General features: G+C 41.1%; 1 protein-coding gene across 2 annotated transcripts in view; it reads right to left on the bottom strand.

The window, feature by feature from the left end:
* LOC149311843 (ankyrin repeat- and BTB/POZ domain-containing protein 3-like) overlaps window positions 1–15,404 on the bottom strand; it is a 286,151-nt gene that overhangs the window by 55,118 nt on the left and 215,629 nt on the right. For both annotated transcript variants that reach the window (XM_089528047.1, XM_089528046.1), the window contains exon 4: window positions 14,690–14,842. In XM_089528047.1, coding sequence (XP_089384173.1) covers window positions 14,690–14,842 — 153 coding nt within the window. The remainder of the gene's footprint in view (window positions 1–14,689; window positions 14,843–15,404) is intronic.

The raw sequence follows: 15,404 nt of genomic DNA, 5'->3' as shown, positions 1-15,404 counted from the left end.
CATTTCCATCACCTCTGCTATAGTATGACTGAAAGGTAACACAAAAATATGGACCAAACAAATAAATATCCTTGCTACATCATCCTTTTTAAAAACCGGAGATGGTAGGAACTGACTTTGGGCCCACTGAAAATTCACCCCCTAGAGTCTATTTCAGGATGTTTGTATATTGTATTAAATGTTTTTAAATAGCATACTGTTTTATATTATGATTTTAAATAATTGTTATTAGAATTACTGTTGTATTGCTGATTTGTACATTTTGATTATAATCCCATTTCGATCCGTCGGGAGAGGTGGGAAAACATAAATAAAACCTATTATTATTATTATTATTATTATTATTATTATTATTATCAACATTCACATGATTCCTCCCCACCTCAATTTTTTAAAATTTTATCTTAATTTTTTAACGGGAGTTTTAGGGAGAAAGATATGGGGTTATGGAAATCATGCATCTGTTAGAGTGTTATCAATGGATAATATCCATGTGTGAAAAGCTATCACACATTAATCAGCCCAGCCAAGGTACACATCACTTCAAACTTGCACTATCTTTATAATAAAGGATATTTGTGTATTCAGCAATGAATCATCGAATGACTAGCCATGACCTGAAGGCAACAACAAAAGGCAACAACAAAATTTACTCATCCGGTGTATAGTGCTAGACAAGGACTCTGTATTGGATTCAGACTAAGGGCAATCAGGGTTTAAATCCCCGCTTAGTAATGGAAACCCCCTGGGTGACCTTGGATAAATCACACTCTCTCAGTTTTACAGGAAAGCAGTACTAAACCTCCTCTGAATAAATCCTGCCAAGAAAACCCTGGGATAGGGTTGCCTAAGTTAAAGTCAACCTGAAGGCACATAACAATAACAAACCCCTAAGATTCCCTAAGTGGGAGCAGAAGATTTGGCTGAATAAATTAGATCAGGAAAATGGTATGTGCCCCTCTCCCAGAGTAAACCCACTGCCCTAAATGCTTATCCAGTTCAGGAGCCTTAGAATAAAATGAAAAACATCAAGCTATCAAACGATGAACTACCTGTGTCTTAAGCAATTAGGCTTTGAGTATGCATGACATGAACACCAGGATATAAGAGAGGACCAAAATACATATACTTCATCTTATGCTCTAAAATATTAAAGTGCAAAGTGAACCACAAAGAGGAGCTTACATTTCAATAACTCCTCATTAGTAGTGTTAGATGCTGTGTTAGGAAAAGCAGATGAGATTCCCACCAGGAAACCTGCACATGACCTTATAAGTATTCAAATCATCTCCATCCTCAGGAATCATCAGTACCAGGGGACTGCTGGGTTTTGTCAATGAGTTTGTTTGCAGCCACATGCTGGGCTGGCTTTCTCCCCCCAACATAATTATTGTAGCAGTCATGGCTGGAATGAGAGGATTAGTCAAAATCTGGGATGTGTACAAGGACACTCAAGGAGAGAAGTATATGAAAGGGGTGCTGTATCTAACTAGATGGGGAAAACATGTACTATTTCACTCTGTAAAAACCTCTTGCTTCTCTGTGTATATAAATGAAAGTGGGGTTGTAAATGCTTCCTTCCCTAGATAGTAATTGTTTTTTTTAATCCACTTCTTCCTAATCCTGGAAAAGTTGTTTAGAACTACAAGTGCAAGAATCCCCAGTCAGCATGGTCAATGCATACTGGAAAGTTGCAGTTGGTCAGAGATCCCAGGCACATATGCTGTAAGCACAGAAAGTAGCCTGAATTTATAAAAAACAAACATGTGCTGTGTTATTAAGCAGGAATGGCCCCAGTTACTACTTGGATGGGAGACTGCCAATGAATACCAGGTGCTATAGGCTATAATTCAGAGGAAGGAACTGACAAAACCACTTCCTTGACTAAGAAAACCTTATGAAATTCATGGGGTCTCCACAGGTGCGATAGGCAACTTGAAGGCACATAAACACACGTGGTTTACATGCTGTTTCTTGCAAGCTTTTTCCATTCCAAATTTGTGCAAAATCCCACTCATATCCTCCACCTAAGAAGGAGGAGCCCAAAAAAGACAAAGGGTACTGTGTCAATTGACAACCATGCCAGGGACTTCCACAGAGAAGAGGCTCCATGTAACATTCATAAATGTGTGTGCTGTGGAGAAAGCAAATATATATGATTAACTTGCTCTCATAACTCTGGAAACTGAGGGTCATCCAATGAAATGGAACAGCACACAGTTCAGACAAACAGAAACACTATTTCACATAGCACAGATTTTATGGATTTGTTGCTACAACACATGGTTAAAAGCCTACTGGCTTAAAGCTCTTTTAAAAGGACCAATTAGATGAGAAAGTAACCAAAGCCTCTGAAAACATTTGGGAATGGACAAGAGGGAGCAGACAGAGTCTTCCCTCTCATGGTAACCAATCAGATGATGGACTGGTCTCTAATTCCTTTCCCATCTGGTAATACAACCATTCTCTGTTCCAGGTACCACCTGCCATTATTATTATTATTATTATTATTATTATTATTATTAAACTTTATTTCTAGAGCGCTGTAATTATACACAGCGCTGTACAAAGTCGTTAAAATTAAGGAGTATATAAAAGCCTGCCCAAGGCGTACACTCTAAGATAATAACAATTAAATAGAGGAATAGATAAAATTACCATATAGAAGAGAAAAGACAAATTAAAAGCATCAAATATAAAAGCAGATCATCACATCAAACATTATCAGACAGCCAGATGACAATCACAAATTCCCTGAGAACGCTTCCCTAAACTATATTGTTTTCAGCTCAGCCTTAAAGCTGGTTAGGGAAGTGATGAGCCGTGCATGCAGAGGAAGAAGGTTCCAGGAATGAGGGGCAGCAAGAGAGAAGGGACGGATCCAGGACGGGGCAGAGAAAATCCTGGGTTGAGAGAGGAGACTTTGGCTACCAGAGCGGAGAGTGCGAGTAGGGATGTAGGGAGAAAGAAGATCAGTTAAATAAAGAGGGGCCAGCCCATGCAGGGCTTTAAAAGTGAGTAGCAAAAGTTTGTACCTGATGCGGAAAGGAAGAGGGAGCCAGTGAAGGGAAGACAACAGAGAGGAGACATGATCATAACGGCGAGTGAGTGAAATAATGCGTGCAGCTGAATGCTGAACAGAAATTAATGGGTGGAGGTGAGAGAGAGGAAGCCCTGCCAAGAGGAGGTTACAGTAGTCTAGTCGTGAGACCACTAGGGCATGGCCCAGTGTTTTTGCGGTAGAAGCTGAGAGATATGGATGGATTTTGGCGATATTATAGAGAAAAAATCTACAGACTTTGGCTGTAGTCTGGATCTGGGGGATAAATGACAAAGAGCAGTCAAAGATGAAACCAAGACTACGGGCTTCCTGGACCGGCTGGATAGAGATGTTATTGACAGAAATAGAAAAAGAACAGTGAAGAGTGGGCTTAGGAGGGAAAACAAGAAGCTCAGTCTTGGACATATTGAGCTCCAGACGCCGATGGTGCATCCAGTGGGAGACAGCTGTTAAACAGGATGACACTTGCTGTTCTGAAAGATTAGGGGTGGAAAGGTACAGCTGGGTATCATCGGCATACAGATGGTAGGAGAAACCAAAAGAACTGATAAGTTTGCCAACGGAGAGTGTGTATAAAGAGAACAAAAGGGGACCCAAAACAGAGCCCTGAGGAACTCCAACAGATAAGGGGACAGAAGATGAGGTCTGACCACCCAAGACCACTGAAAAAGATCTATCTGACAAGTAAGATGTGAACCAATTGAGAACAAGGCCCGAGAAACCAAGGTCAGAAAGTACATCTATTAGGAGACAGTGGTCCACGGTGTCGAAGGCCGCAGACAGATCGAAAAGGACGAGGATAGAGTAATGTTCCTCAAGGCATGTTCCACAAAAGTGGAAGAGAACTACTGCTTTCCTATGCTGCTTGGAATCTTCCAAGAAACAGAAATATAGCAAACCACCTCATACCAAATGAAACCATTGGTTCATCTAGCTCTGTATTATTTGAACCAACTAGCACTGGCTCTCTAGGGTGTTTTGTGTTTAATTGTCAATCAATAGTTTTCCTTAGTCCTTCTTGGAGACTGTGTGGACTGCACCTGTGAATATCTAAATACAAAGCATGTGCAGTACTAATAATACAAGTCTTCCAAAAATGTACCCAAACAATTTATCCAAATTGTTTCCATATGGAATATAAGACCACCTCATTGGACAATCTAGCTCACTACAATCTACCCTGGCTGGCAGCAAACCTCCAAACTATTTCTAATCACCTGTTACCTGTTTTTTTTAGCTGAAGATGTTAAGAAGCATGTTTGTAAGTCACATGCTCTGCTGCTGAATTGTACCATCTCCCTCTCCTTCTGGTGAGCCACTACAGTATTTGATACATGATACCAGCCTATCTAATAACGGCCTAGATCAGTGATGGCAAACCTTTCTGGGGCCACGTGCCTGAACTAAATTTTTTTCTGGCACCAGGTACCACTGGTGGAGCACCCGTCGCTCCTCCTCCTGGGCGTTTCCTGACCCCCAGCTATCTCTCTGGAGGCAGCTGGGAAAGTTCCCTGCAGAGGAGCAATGGGTGCACACCTATGGTTCCTTCTCCCCAGCACTCTTTTCCTGGCTTCCAGCTGTCTCCAAGAGACATCTGAAAGCCAGGAAATGGCAGGGAGTAGGAGCAATGGGCATGCATGCATGTTCTTCCTCTTCCCTGATCTGTGCCAGACTTCATTCTTTTTGCTTCATTCAGCAGAGCTCTTGTGTGCCTATATCTCCAAACCTTGCTTGTTAAATGGTTGCCCTGCCTCCATCCCATTTTCTAACCATTCCTTTTCTGCACTACTAGCCACCCCAAATGAATCCACAGCAAGTATCTATTTTTATATAATGTGCTAGGAACGAGTACTATATTTGTGCCCATTAGCTATAATTTCTGTCCCCCCCCCCCTTCCTGGAAACCTGTCATGGATCAGCAGCTAATGGTTTGTGGACCATCACTGGTCCATGGCCCACCACCTTCCATAGCAGTGATTCAGTCTAAGCCCCTGCCAATGTAAAATCTACAGGAAAAGCATCTCTCACAGATGACCACCCAACTTCTGTTTAGAGACCTGTAAACAAAGAAGAGTTTACCACCTTCCATGGTGATCTACTTCACCGTCAAAGAGCTGTCAGGAAGTTCTTCCTTGCTTAGCCAGTCTTGATTGATCTGAAAGCAATGGTTTGCCTCCTACCTTCTGAAGCAGCAGGAAACAAATCATCATTTATATGACATCATTTCAAATATCTAAAGATGACTAACATATCTAAGTATGGCAATGAATAAAATTTAAAGTAAATTCATTGAAATAAATGGAACCTACATCAATTACAACTAAGGGCCAAAACAGACTGCAGAAATAATCCATTTTGAGACCATTTTAACAGTCCTGGCTCGATGCTAGGGAATTCTGGGAACTGCAGTATGTGAGATATTGAGCCTTCTCTGTTAGAGAGCTCTGGTACCACAACAACCCCAAAATTCCCTAGCACTGAGCCAGGGCAGTTAAAGTGGTCTCAGGATGGATTATTTCTGCAGTCTGTTTTGGCCCTAACTTACTTGAAATCTCAGTTTCATTGATTTCAGCAAGTCTACTATGAGAATGAGTAGTTATGCACTAAAACCATAGCTAAGATTTGTTCAGGTTGGTAGTGAAGAATGGAAGTGTATCATGGGGGTGATGCTAGAGTTGGATAATCAGTGTGATGCAATGGTTTAAGTGGGATTCAGGAGACCAAGTTTCAAATCATAGCTGAGCCATGGAAACCCACTAAGTAAACCCATTGAAAGTCACATACTTTCAGCCTCTGAAGAAGACAGTGGCAAACCTCCTGTGAATAAATCTTGCCCCCCCCCCCCCATTACATAATAGTGTTGCCACAAGTCAGAGTCAATTCGAAGGCACATAGCAACATCAGAATAGTCATGACTGTAAATTTTTTAAAATTAAAAAAGCAGTACTGCTGGCCCTCCATGGATATTTTTTAAAAAAATATTCATATATATATATATATATATATATATATATATATATATTCATTCCAAATAGCAAGCCTTGATTTTGCCATTTTATATAAGGTACATTATTTTACTGTGCTGTTGCATTTAATGGGACTTGAGCATCCACAGATTTTGCTATCCATAGGGGTTCCTGAAGCCAAACCCAAATGGATAACAGGGGCCCACTGTATTATAGGTTATAGAGAAGGGAAGATGAATCTCCAACCTTGACTGTTTCCTCATCCAATCTACAGAGGATCTAGGGAAATTCTGCTTCCTTTTTCATGCCCTGTCTATTGGTACACAAATTCCCTTGTGTGCCATTTACCTCCCTATTTGGGAGGGTTTGCAATGGAGATGTGAAAGTTCAGAAAAAAATAAAACAAAACAAAACTGTTGGGGGAAAATGAGGAAAGAATGACCTTGCAGCTCCATTTGTAACACATTCTCCCTCTTACACACAATTAAAAATATATTGAAAAAAATAAATGAAAAGGGGAAGATGGGAATATGCCCTTTTAAAATGAAGAACACATATTTAAGACAAGGTGTTCATATAATAACACCACCACATTATTTCTAAAAGCTATGTAGCAAGTACACTTTAATGTAAGGCTATGTATAGTATCTCACTTCATTGCAATTCCTAGTTTTAGGTTTTTTTCCCTCCTCAGTTCTGTCTATGGGGGTCTGCTTAGCACTACAGAGTATTAGAGAACACCGAATGATTTTCTGTGTTTCACTTATGGTCTCTTCAGTTTTTATTGGGCTGCTTTTTTGCCAGTTCTTCATAAAGTGGCACAAAGAAAGTGGTTCCCCATAGTTTAGGCATTCCTTACACATCTTGTAGCTCTAGTTGTAACACACACAAGAAAAATAATACTTCTAATTTATCAAACTTTATATTTTTATGTACAGCCAAGTTACCTGACTTGGTTGTGCAAAATATTAGTTATGAAATAAAAACTTTGCTAAAACATGTTGAACTCCTGCTCTTTTTTTGTGGTGTAGGTACCTATCCCTATTCTTTCCATGTTGTTTCTACCCCTGGTACCAAAGTTTCAGTTGAAGTAAAACTCAGGTATACATCTACTTTATTAATTTATACCTGTATACCCCCTGTAAAATGTAGCTGAATGAGGCACAATTATTCCATGCTGAATGTTGAAACAATATTACATGGAGCAAGTAAGTATATTTTCTGAAATTAATATTTCGAAATCAGCTTTGCGGGTGGAGTAAGACACCAATTCACATCAAAAATCTCATATCTAAGCCCCATTTGGAGAATGAAATTTAAATGGTTAGAATGCTGCAGTTTTACTAGCTACCACTGGAGGTCTTCAGATTAGGATTTTGGAACAAAATATTACAGAGACTTCAGAGTGCTCAAACAGATCTCAAAACAACCTTGTAAGGTAGGTAAGTTATGTGCCCAGGGCTACTTTCCAGATGAAGAAGCAGATGAACACCTGGGTTTCTGAGATCTAGAGTCAACACTCTAACCCTGTGATGATGAACCTATGGCACATGTGCCAGAGCTGTCACACAATGCCATTTCCCCCAGCACGTAGTGGAGCAAGGAAGAGAAAGAGGTGTGCTTCACTTCCTCCTCCTTCCCAACCCTCCCCAGCCTCCACTTGTCCCTCTGGAGGCAACTGAAGACTGGGAACGGCCCAGGGGGAGGAAGAGGAGAAAGAAGCATGCACCAGTTCCTCTTCTTTCTCCCTTGCTCCCTCCCCCGGGCCTTCAGCAGTCGCTGTAGAGGCAGCTGAAGGCCCAGGAGGGCAGTGGGGGGAAGAAGCCCCACTCCAGAAGTCCCACCCCTGGAGGGCGGAAGTCCCACCCCTGGCACCAGGTAACACTTGGTGCCAGAAGACCTTTTAGTTTGGGCACTCAGCCCCTGAAAGGTTCTCCATCACTGCTCTAAACAATCCTCTTGGAAATCAAGGACTGTCTACAGAGAAACTTCCAGTAAAGCATTACACCAGATTAATAGAAGCAAAAATTCAACACAATAGAGAAGACTGCATACTAATGGCATCCACAGGTGCAGATACATTGTATTGAATTAGTGACAACAATGGCCACATAGCTTGGAGGAGTACTTAGAGAGCTCCTTGCAAGTCATGCACTGGGGATCTTTGTTCTGTCTCATGGCACTGAGATCTTCTGAAATTAGCTGTGTGGTTGTTTAAATCCCAGGAGGGTTTATTAACTAATGCTTTTCCTCATGAAGAAGAAAAAAAGCCACATTTACAAAGTGGAAAGCACATTTCATACCTTGGCACTGCATTTGTCCATCCAGCTGCTCCAAGCTACTGTTTACTCTGGCCATCAGCAACTCTCTGGCAGATGTACCACCTGAGCCTCTTTAACTGATAACACTTGCAATCTTCTGTGTGAAAAATATTTGGTCTACTACTGATCCCCTCTGCCTAGCATTTAATAGAGCCTGGATGTAATGCAATAAAAGTACCGTATATTCCGGCATATAAGACGACTGGGCGTATAAGACGACCCTCAACTTTACAACTTAAAATAGAGTATTTGGGATATACTCACCGTATAAGACCACCCCTCTCTTCCACGATAAGTCAGAAAGGAGCTGAAGGCACACGACAACAACAACAACAACAGCGGCAGCAGAAAAGAAAGGGGGGGGGAAGAGAAAAAAGGAGAAGGAGAAAGAAGAAAAGGAGGAGAAAGAAGAATAGGAAAAAGAGGATAAAAAGAAAAGGAGGAGGAGGAAGAGGAAAAGAAGAAGTGGAGGAGGAAGAGGGGGAGAAGAGGAGGAGGTGGAGAAAGAATAAGAGTATGAGGAGAAGAAAAAGTAGAGGAGGAGGAGGAGAAAAAGAAGAGGGGAAGAAGAAGAGGAGGAGGAGGAGGAGGAGAAAAAGAAGAAAGGAAGAAGAGGAGGAGGAGAAAGAAGAAGAGAAAGAGGGGAAGAAAAAGAAGAAGGGGAGGAGAAGAAGAAGAAAAAGAAGAAGGGAAGAGGAGGAGAAAGAGGAAGGGCACAGCTAGCTGGCTGCCTTTTCCTGAGGCGGGGGAGCCGCGAGGCATGTTCTCCGCCTCGGAGAAGGCCTTGCAACCATGGGCTCTCTTTAGGACCCAACCAGCTGGATTGGCCTTCTGATAATGTCCCTAGAGTTGGAAGAGACCCCAAGGGCCATCTAGTCCAACCCCATTCTGCCATGCAGCAAATCACAATCAAAGCATCCCCAACAGATGGCCATCCAGCCTCTGCTGAACGACCTCCAAAGAAGGAGACTCCAGTACACTCCGAGGAAAGTGTGTGTTCCACTTCTGAAATAGCATACACAACATTATTTCACTTGCCTTGACAACTCTTCCCGCCCTTCCTCTTGGTGCATCTACACTGTAGAATTAATGTAGTTTGAAGCCACTTTAAGAGCCGCTGCTCCATCCTATTGGAATCCTAGGATTTGTAGTTTTATAAGGTCTTTTGCCTTCTCTGCCCAAAGAATGTGGGGGGGGGGGGCTGCAGTTCAAGTGGCTCCTATTGGAATCCTAGGATTTGTAGTTTTATAAAACTTATAAAAACTACAAATCCTATGCTTCTGTGTGGATGGAGCCATGACAATTAAAGTGGATGGCGCATTCTACTTCTACAATGTAGATACACCATGAGAGGCATGTGAGAGAGAGAGAGAGAAAGAAAGAAAGAAAGAAAGCGGGAAGCCTGGAAAAAGCCTCCAGACAGACTCCTAAGGAGCAGCCTGGCTGGTTTCTCTGCACGCCAAGAGGAGTTGTTTTTCTTTTTCTCTCCAGTTAGCCAAAGAAAAGAAACAAAGGTCCAAAACACAGGGCAGCAATAGTCCAGTTTGAGAGGACTTTAACTGCCCTGGCCCAGTGCTAGGGAATCCTAGGAACTGGAGTTTATTGTGGCACCAGAGCTCTCTGACAGAGAAGGCTCAATCTCTCACAAAACTACATTTCCCAGAATTCCCTAGCACTGAGCCAGAGCAGTTAAAGCAGTCTCAGACTGGATTATTGCTGCAGTGTGTTTTGGACTATAGTCTCCAGCCTGGCAACAAAAAGTGGGTCCTTGCTTCCTCCTTCCCAACTGACTGGGGAGCTCTCTCTTTCCCCCAACAAGGCTCCATCCTTCACAAGAGAAGGGAAGAGGAGAGGCAGAGGCAGAGTGCGGGGAAACCCTCTGCTCCTTCTCTTGGGAAGGACTGAGCCTCAGGAGGGAAGGTAGAAAGACCTCCCCAGAGAGGAATGCCACCGCTTTCCCCCTGGGTGCCCGGGAAAAGGAGGACAGGAGGGGAAGGGAGAGGAGGGAGCAAGGAAGGAAGGAAGAGAAGAAAAGGAAGAAAAAGGGGAGGGAGAGAAGGAAGGAAAGGAAGGAAGGAAGGGGGAAAAGGGAAGGAAGGAAAGGAAAAGTAATGGAGAAAGGGAAAGAAACCTAGGAAGGGAAGGGAAGGAAGAAGGGAGGAAAGGGAAGGAAGGAAGGAGGGAGGGAAGGGGAAGGAAGGAAGGAAGGAAGGAAGGAAGGAAGGAAGGAAGGGGAGGGAGGGACGCGGACTCTCTTTAGGACCCAGCCGGCTGGCTTGGCCTTTTTTTTCCCAGCATACAAGACGACCCCCGACTTTGGGGAAGATTTTCCTGGGCTAAAAAGTCGTCTTATAGACCGGAAAATACGGTATATATTAGAGCAATGCAAGCCAATGTCATCACTTTAAAAACAACATTAACACAGTGGAGATTCTTTTGGCAGAGAGTAACAAAATGACCTTTGTTACTTCCAAACTATTTCTGAAGCTCATTTTGGGAGTTTGGAAACATTTATTTGTATTTCTGTTTGCAGTTTTGTATTTCTAATATTTTAATAATAGTAATTTGAAAGTAATGTGACAGTTCAGCATTACTAATGAGGAGTGTAGCTTGTTTTATATATATATATGCGCCTACAACACGGCAAATTATTTTTCACAACATAATGTAAAAGCAATTGCTAATGTGTTAGCTTTTTCACTATTTTTTTTCAAGCTCTGCTATTTAGCATCTTAAAAACTGATTAATGTTACATTTTTGAGCTCTTACAGCCTCCTATATACACAGTTCCTCTGTGTACATTTATGAGAGGCATTAAGCGCATGTTGCCCTCCAGATATCACTGGGATTACAACTCCCACCATGTGTAAAAACTGGTCAAGCTGGATGGTCTAATGTCTAACAACCTTTGGAGGGCCACAGGTTTTCCAGATGTGTATTACAAGCAATGTCTGATCTTGGGTGACTATCATCATTATAATTTCAAGACTGACAATCTAAGATTAAATATGTGAATTTCTAAAAGCTCAGCAATATGTCACTGAATTATGACTGCCATCTAATTAAGACTGTCAGCAGTCACCAGTACATATCGTATAAATGGTCTATACAGCAGTGGCTGACAGCATTCACGCAATTTGCCTTGGATTGTCAACAATATCCATATGTGAATGGTGAATACAGAAAAAAAAACCAGCATGTTAGAGTGCACAACGCATAAGGATTGAAGTCATAAAGGTTGTATCCTTGAAGAAGACTGCTTTTTGAAGTGATGTCCAGAATACTTTAAAACACACACACACACACACACACACACACACACACACACACAGAGGCTGTTTTCACAATGATGCCAAGAATTACACTCACTCAAGCCTTTAGCAATGTTGCTGAAGTGTGTCCTAGCTGCAATTTGGGACAGACCTGGAAGTTCTGGTTATGGCAGAATGTTTTGCAGATCAGTGTGGCATTTATTGAAATCCACAACTGATTTCACATATTTTGAGAGCTTTCCCAGTCACCATGCTAGACCTTTAAAATGGCTGCCAAAACTGAGCAGCAGGAAGCTGTCTAAGATGAGATGGGAGATAACCAGCAAAATCTCTTGAAAAGCCAACTAACAATACTATCCTGGAATTAACTCTGAAAAGTATGCTATAGGGGTATGCAATGATACCCCACTGTATATCCTTCAAATCTACTTCTATAAACCCATATACTGTATATATAATAATGAATATGCATGAATCTTCATCATTCATAACAAAAATAATGTATTCACAATTTATATATAAGACATCCAGTAATACATATACAAAAAATAACAAAGATGTGATTATCAATAATTTACAGTAAATAGTGGTTTGAGCTTTGTACTAGGACACTGGGAGACCAGAGTTCGAATCCCGGTTCGGCCATGAAACCTACTGGGTGACCTTGGGCAAGTTATATTCTGAGCCTCAGAAGGTGGTAATGGCAAACCCCCTCTGAAGAAACTTGCCAAGAAAACTCCATGGATCACCTTAGGGTCACCATAAATCAGGAACGACTCAAAGACACACAACATCAAAAATATGCAACATAGAAATAATATTTTATTGTTATAGATGGTTGCTGTAAATCACTGATCATCACATTTTTGCTGGGGTTTTTATGTCTTGTATATGAATTGTGAATACTTTTTTTGTTATGAATAAGCAAAATACATGTAAAGTCACTATTGGTTTATAGAAATAAATTTGCAAGATATACATTGGAGTATCACTGTATACTCCTACAGAGTACTTTTCAGATTTAGTTCCAGGACAGTTAGCCCAGAAGCACAAAAGTAGTTCATGACAAGCAATCATGGGTTCCACCAGGAGGAAGGACTAAAGAGGAAGCCATGACGCAAACTCAAAGAACAACCAAAGGATAGAGGGAAAGGATACAGATGGTCTATAATCCAGGAAAAACTTACTTGTTTATAGCCATAGTCTTATATGGATCAGTGGTCCATAGATCTCAGTACTGTTTGTGCTATCAGGAGAAGCTGTCCAGAACTGCAGACAACAGTAATCTCCAGCTATGCCTGTAAATGGCAGGGACAGAACTGGGAACCTTCTGACTCTGAGTGTGAAGCAGATGCTTTAGGACTGAAATCTGCCCAAAATTTGGAGAAGTTATTTTTGGACTATAGCTCCTAGAATCCCTCAGCCACCATGTCCGTTGGAGTTTGTCTAAGCTCCCCTGGAAGAATGTGTACATATCTGTTTTTGAATGCCTCATTGAAAGGTAGAGGTGGGAACTGTAAGCTTTCCAAATATTTTAGAGCTACAGCTCTCATATTCCATTACCTTTGGCTATGCTGGCTGAGACTTCTGGAAGTTGAAGTCACTGAAAGGCCTAAGGTTCATCACCCCTGATGTAAAGGTGAGTAAATAATACCTGAAATATGAAATCATTTTATATGCTACATCCCATTTGAATAAACCAATGTCTACTGAAAATAAAATTTAAAAATGATTTACTGAATTGTCAAATAAATGTGTTAAGGTATATAAAAAGTAGAGCAAGAGCGGGGCAGGAAAAAAACATGTCATTGATACATTTGCAAGAGCAATCTTACAAAAATATATAGAGGCATCCAAAAACAAGGGATGTTTCTTATCTCCATTTGGAAATTTAACACTGAAAAAAGGGACAACCCATTAATCTAAGAGACCTCATAAAATAAGGGACTTCATGAAAGCTAATCATTAATGCCACACTCTCATAGCTAGTCAGTTGCACACAAAATGGTTCATGCTACTGAATAGTCTGAGAAGCACAGACTTCTTTTTTCAGGTACAGCAAGAAACATCAGAATCTGCTAACACACAGGTTGCTATAGCAAGAAATATGCATACCATCCTTTTCACATACAAGGAATGGATCTTTTGCAACTGATTGTGAAGGTGCTGGGGGGGTGCATTTGGGGTTGAATTCACATGCTCTCCAAGGGGGAGCCTGAAGACTGTTGGCTTCGCTCTGGTCTGAAGCTACTAAGCAATCAGATGACTAATTTTTGCCTTGGCATGCTTACAATGCTGAAACATACATAAGTCATCCTATATAAACAGTGGGCAAAAAAATAAAGGATTTGTTTTCCTTCTGTAATGAAGGATCTGGTTTTTTTTTTTTACCTCCACATATTGTGAGGACAACTGCAATAACCTGATGATGATGATGATGATGATGATGATGATGATGATGATATAATACATATACAGGACATACAGATTCGCAGCAGCAGCAACATACACAAGGCAATACTGCTTCATACTTAATTCCATTAAACACCTGTACCAAAACATCCTCTAACAGCACAAGGGCTTTTCCCAAAACAGACTTCTGCATTAAAAAGAAATAAAATCCCAGAATCTGGTACAAAATATGCTCTTTACACTATGGCTGCAGCAGGGAAGGGAGAGAAGCCAGTTTTGCAGTCCTTTAAATAACACCTCCAAATTTTGCAGAGGAGTACAACGAGACTGAGATAATTAGATGAACACTTCAGTCTCTCATTATAAAAACAGCATCTGATGGCAAAGAGGGAAAAAATGCAAACAGAATTCAAAAGGAAGGCTTAGGGCGCGATCCAGCTCTTTAAACATGCATGCAGAAAAGCCTTGCAGATTCCAAAACTGGTTCAAACAGCCTTGTAAAGAAAACACCGTTAATGATTTTTCTGAGCTAAATGATACAAAAGAAGAAGAAAGCAACTTTCAAATCTGTATACTGGATATGTATGTGAACCCTTGCACTCCCTGTTAAACTACAACTGGTTTATCAAATCATATCATTTCTTTGCACCAACTTACTTTAACTGCCGAGGTTCACAGTCAACTCCGGGTAGCAAAAGCCTGGCTGCTTGCCGTACATCATCGCTATCAATGGAGAAACTGCGACGGTGCCCTGCATGAGCCAGAGCTACTCTTATCCATTCCATCAGAGGTGGCAGCACTATGAAAGGCCTAGGAAGAGCAAAACAAAGAAGCTATTTTCTTCCATTATAAAATGCGTGCAATCTCTGCCCCACCCCCCTGTGTATGCATGTGTGAACATCTTGTGAGGATGTGGTCTGGGTGTGTCACACAGAATTACCAAAGTATTTCAGACAAAACTGAGTTAAATAATGGAATGTACAGTTATACCTCTAAGTATGAACTGGCTTCTCCAATACAGCAAGTCCCGAATGCTTGCTCATAGGTCTGTGCTTTCCCCAGCTCATATACATTTGAGCTGAAACTCACAAACTTTTGATTTCAGCAACTGTTAAGACCCTTGCCACAATGAAAACACCTAATTAATGTCTCTGAAATCACAAATGTATATTTGAGAAAAAAGACTGATTTTTAGATTAGAATATACATACAAAAAAGAGAAGCTTAAAAAACACATGATAAATTTTTAATTTTGAAATCAATGAACAGTAATGTCAAATAGTTTTTTGTGGGTTTTTTGGGCTATGTGGCCATGTTCTAGAAGATTTTCTTCCTGACGTTTCGCCAGCATCTGTGGCTGGCATCTTGAGTA

The sequence above is a fragment of the Sceloporus occidentalis genome, unplaced genomic scaffold (assembly GCF_023333645.1).
Source record: "Sceloporus occidentalis isolate IW3139 unplaced genomic scaffold, rSceOcc1.0.p SCAF_5, whole genome shotgun sequence".
Lineage (NCBI taxonomy): Eukaryota > Metazoa > Chordata > Lepidosauria > Squamata > Phrynosomatidae > Sceloporus > Sceloporus occidentalis.
The sequence above is the reverse complement of the archived record's forward strand: the minus strand, read 5'-3'. Positions and strand labels throughout refer to the sequence as shown.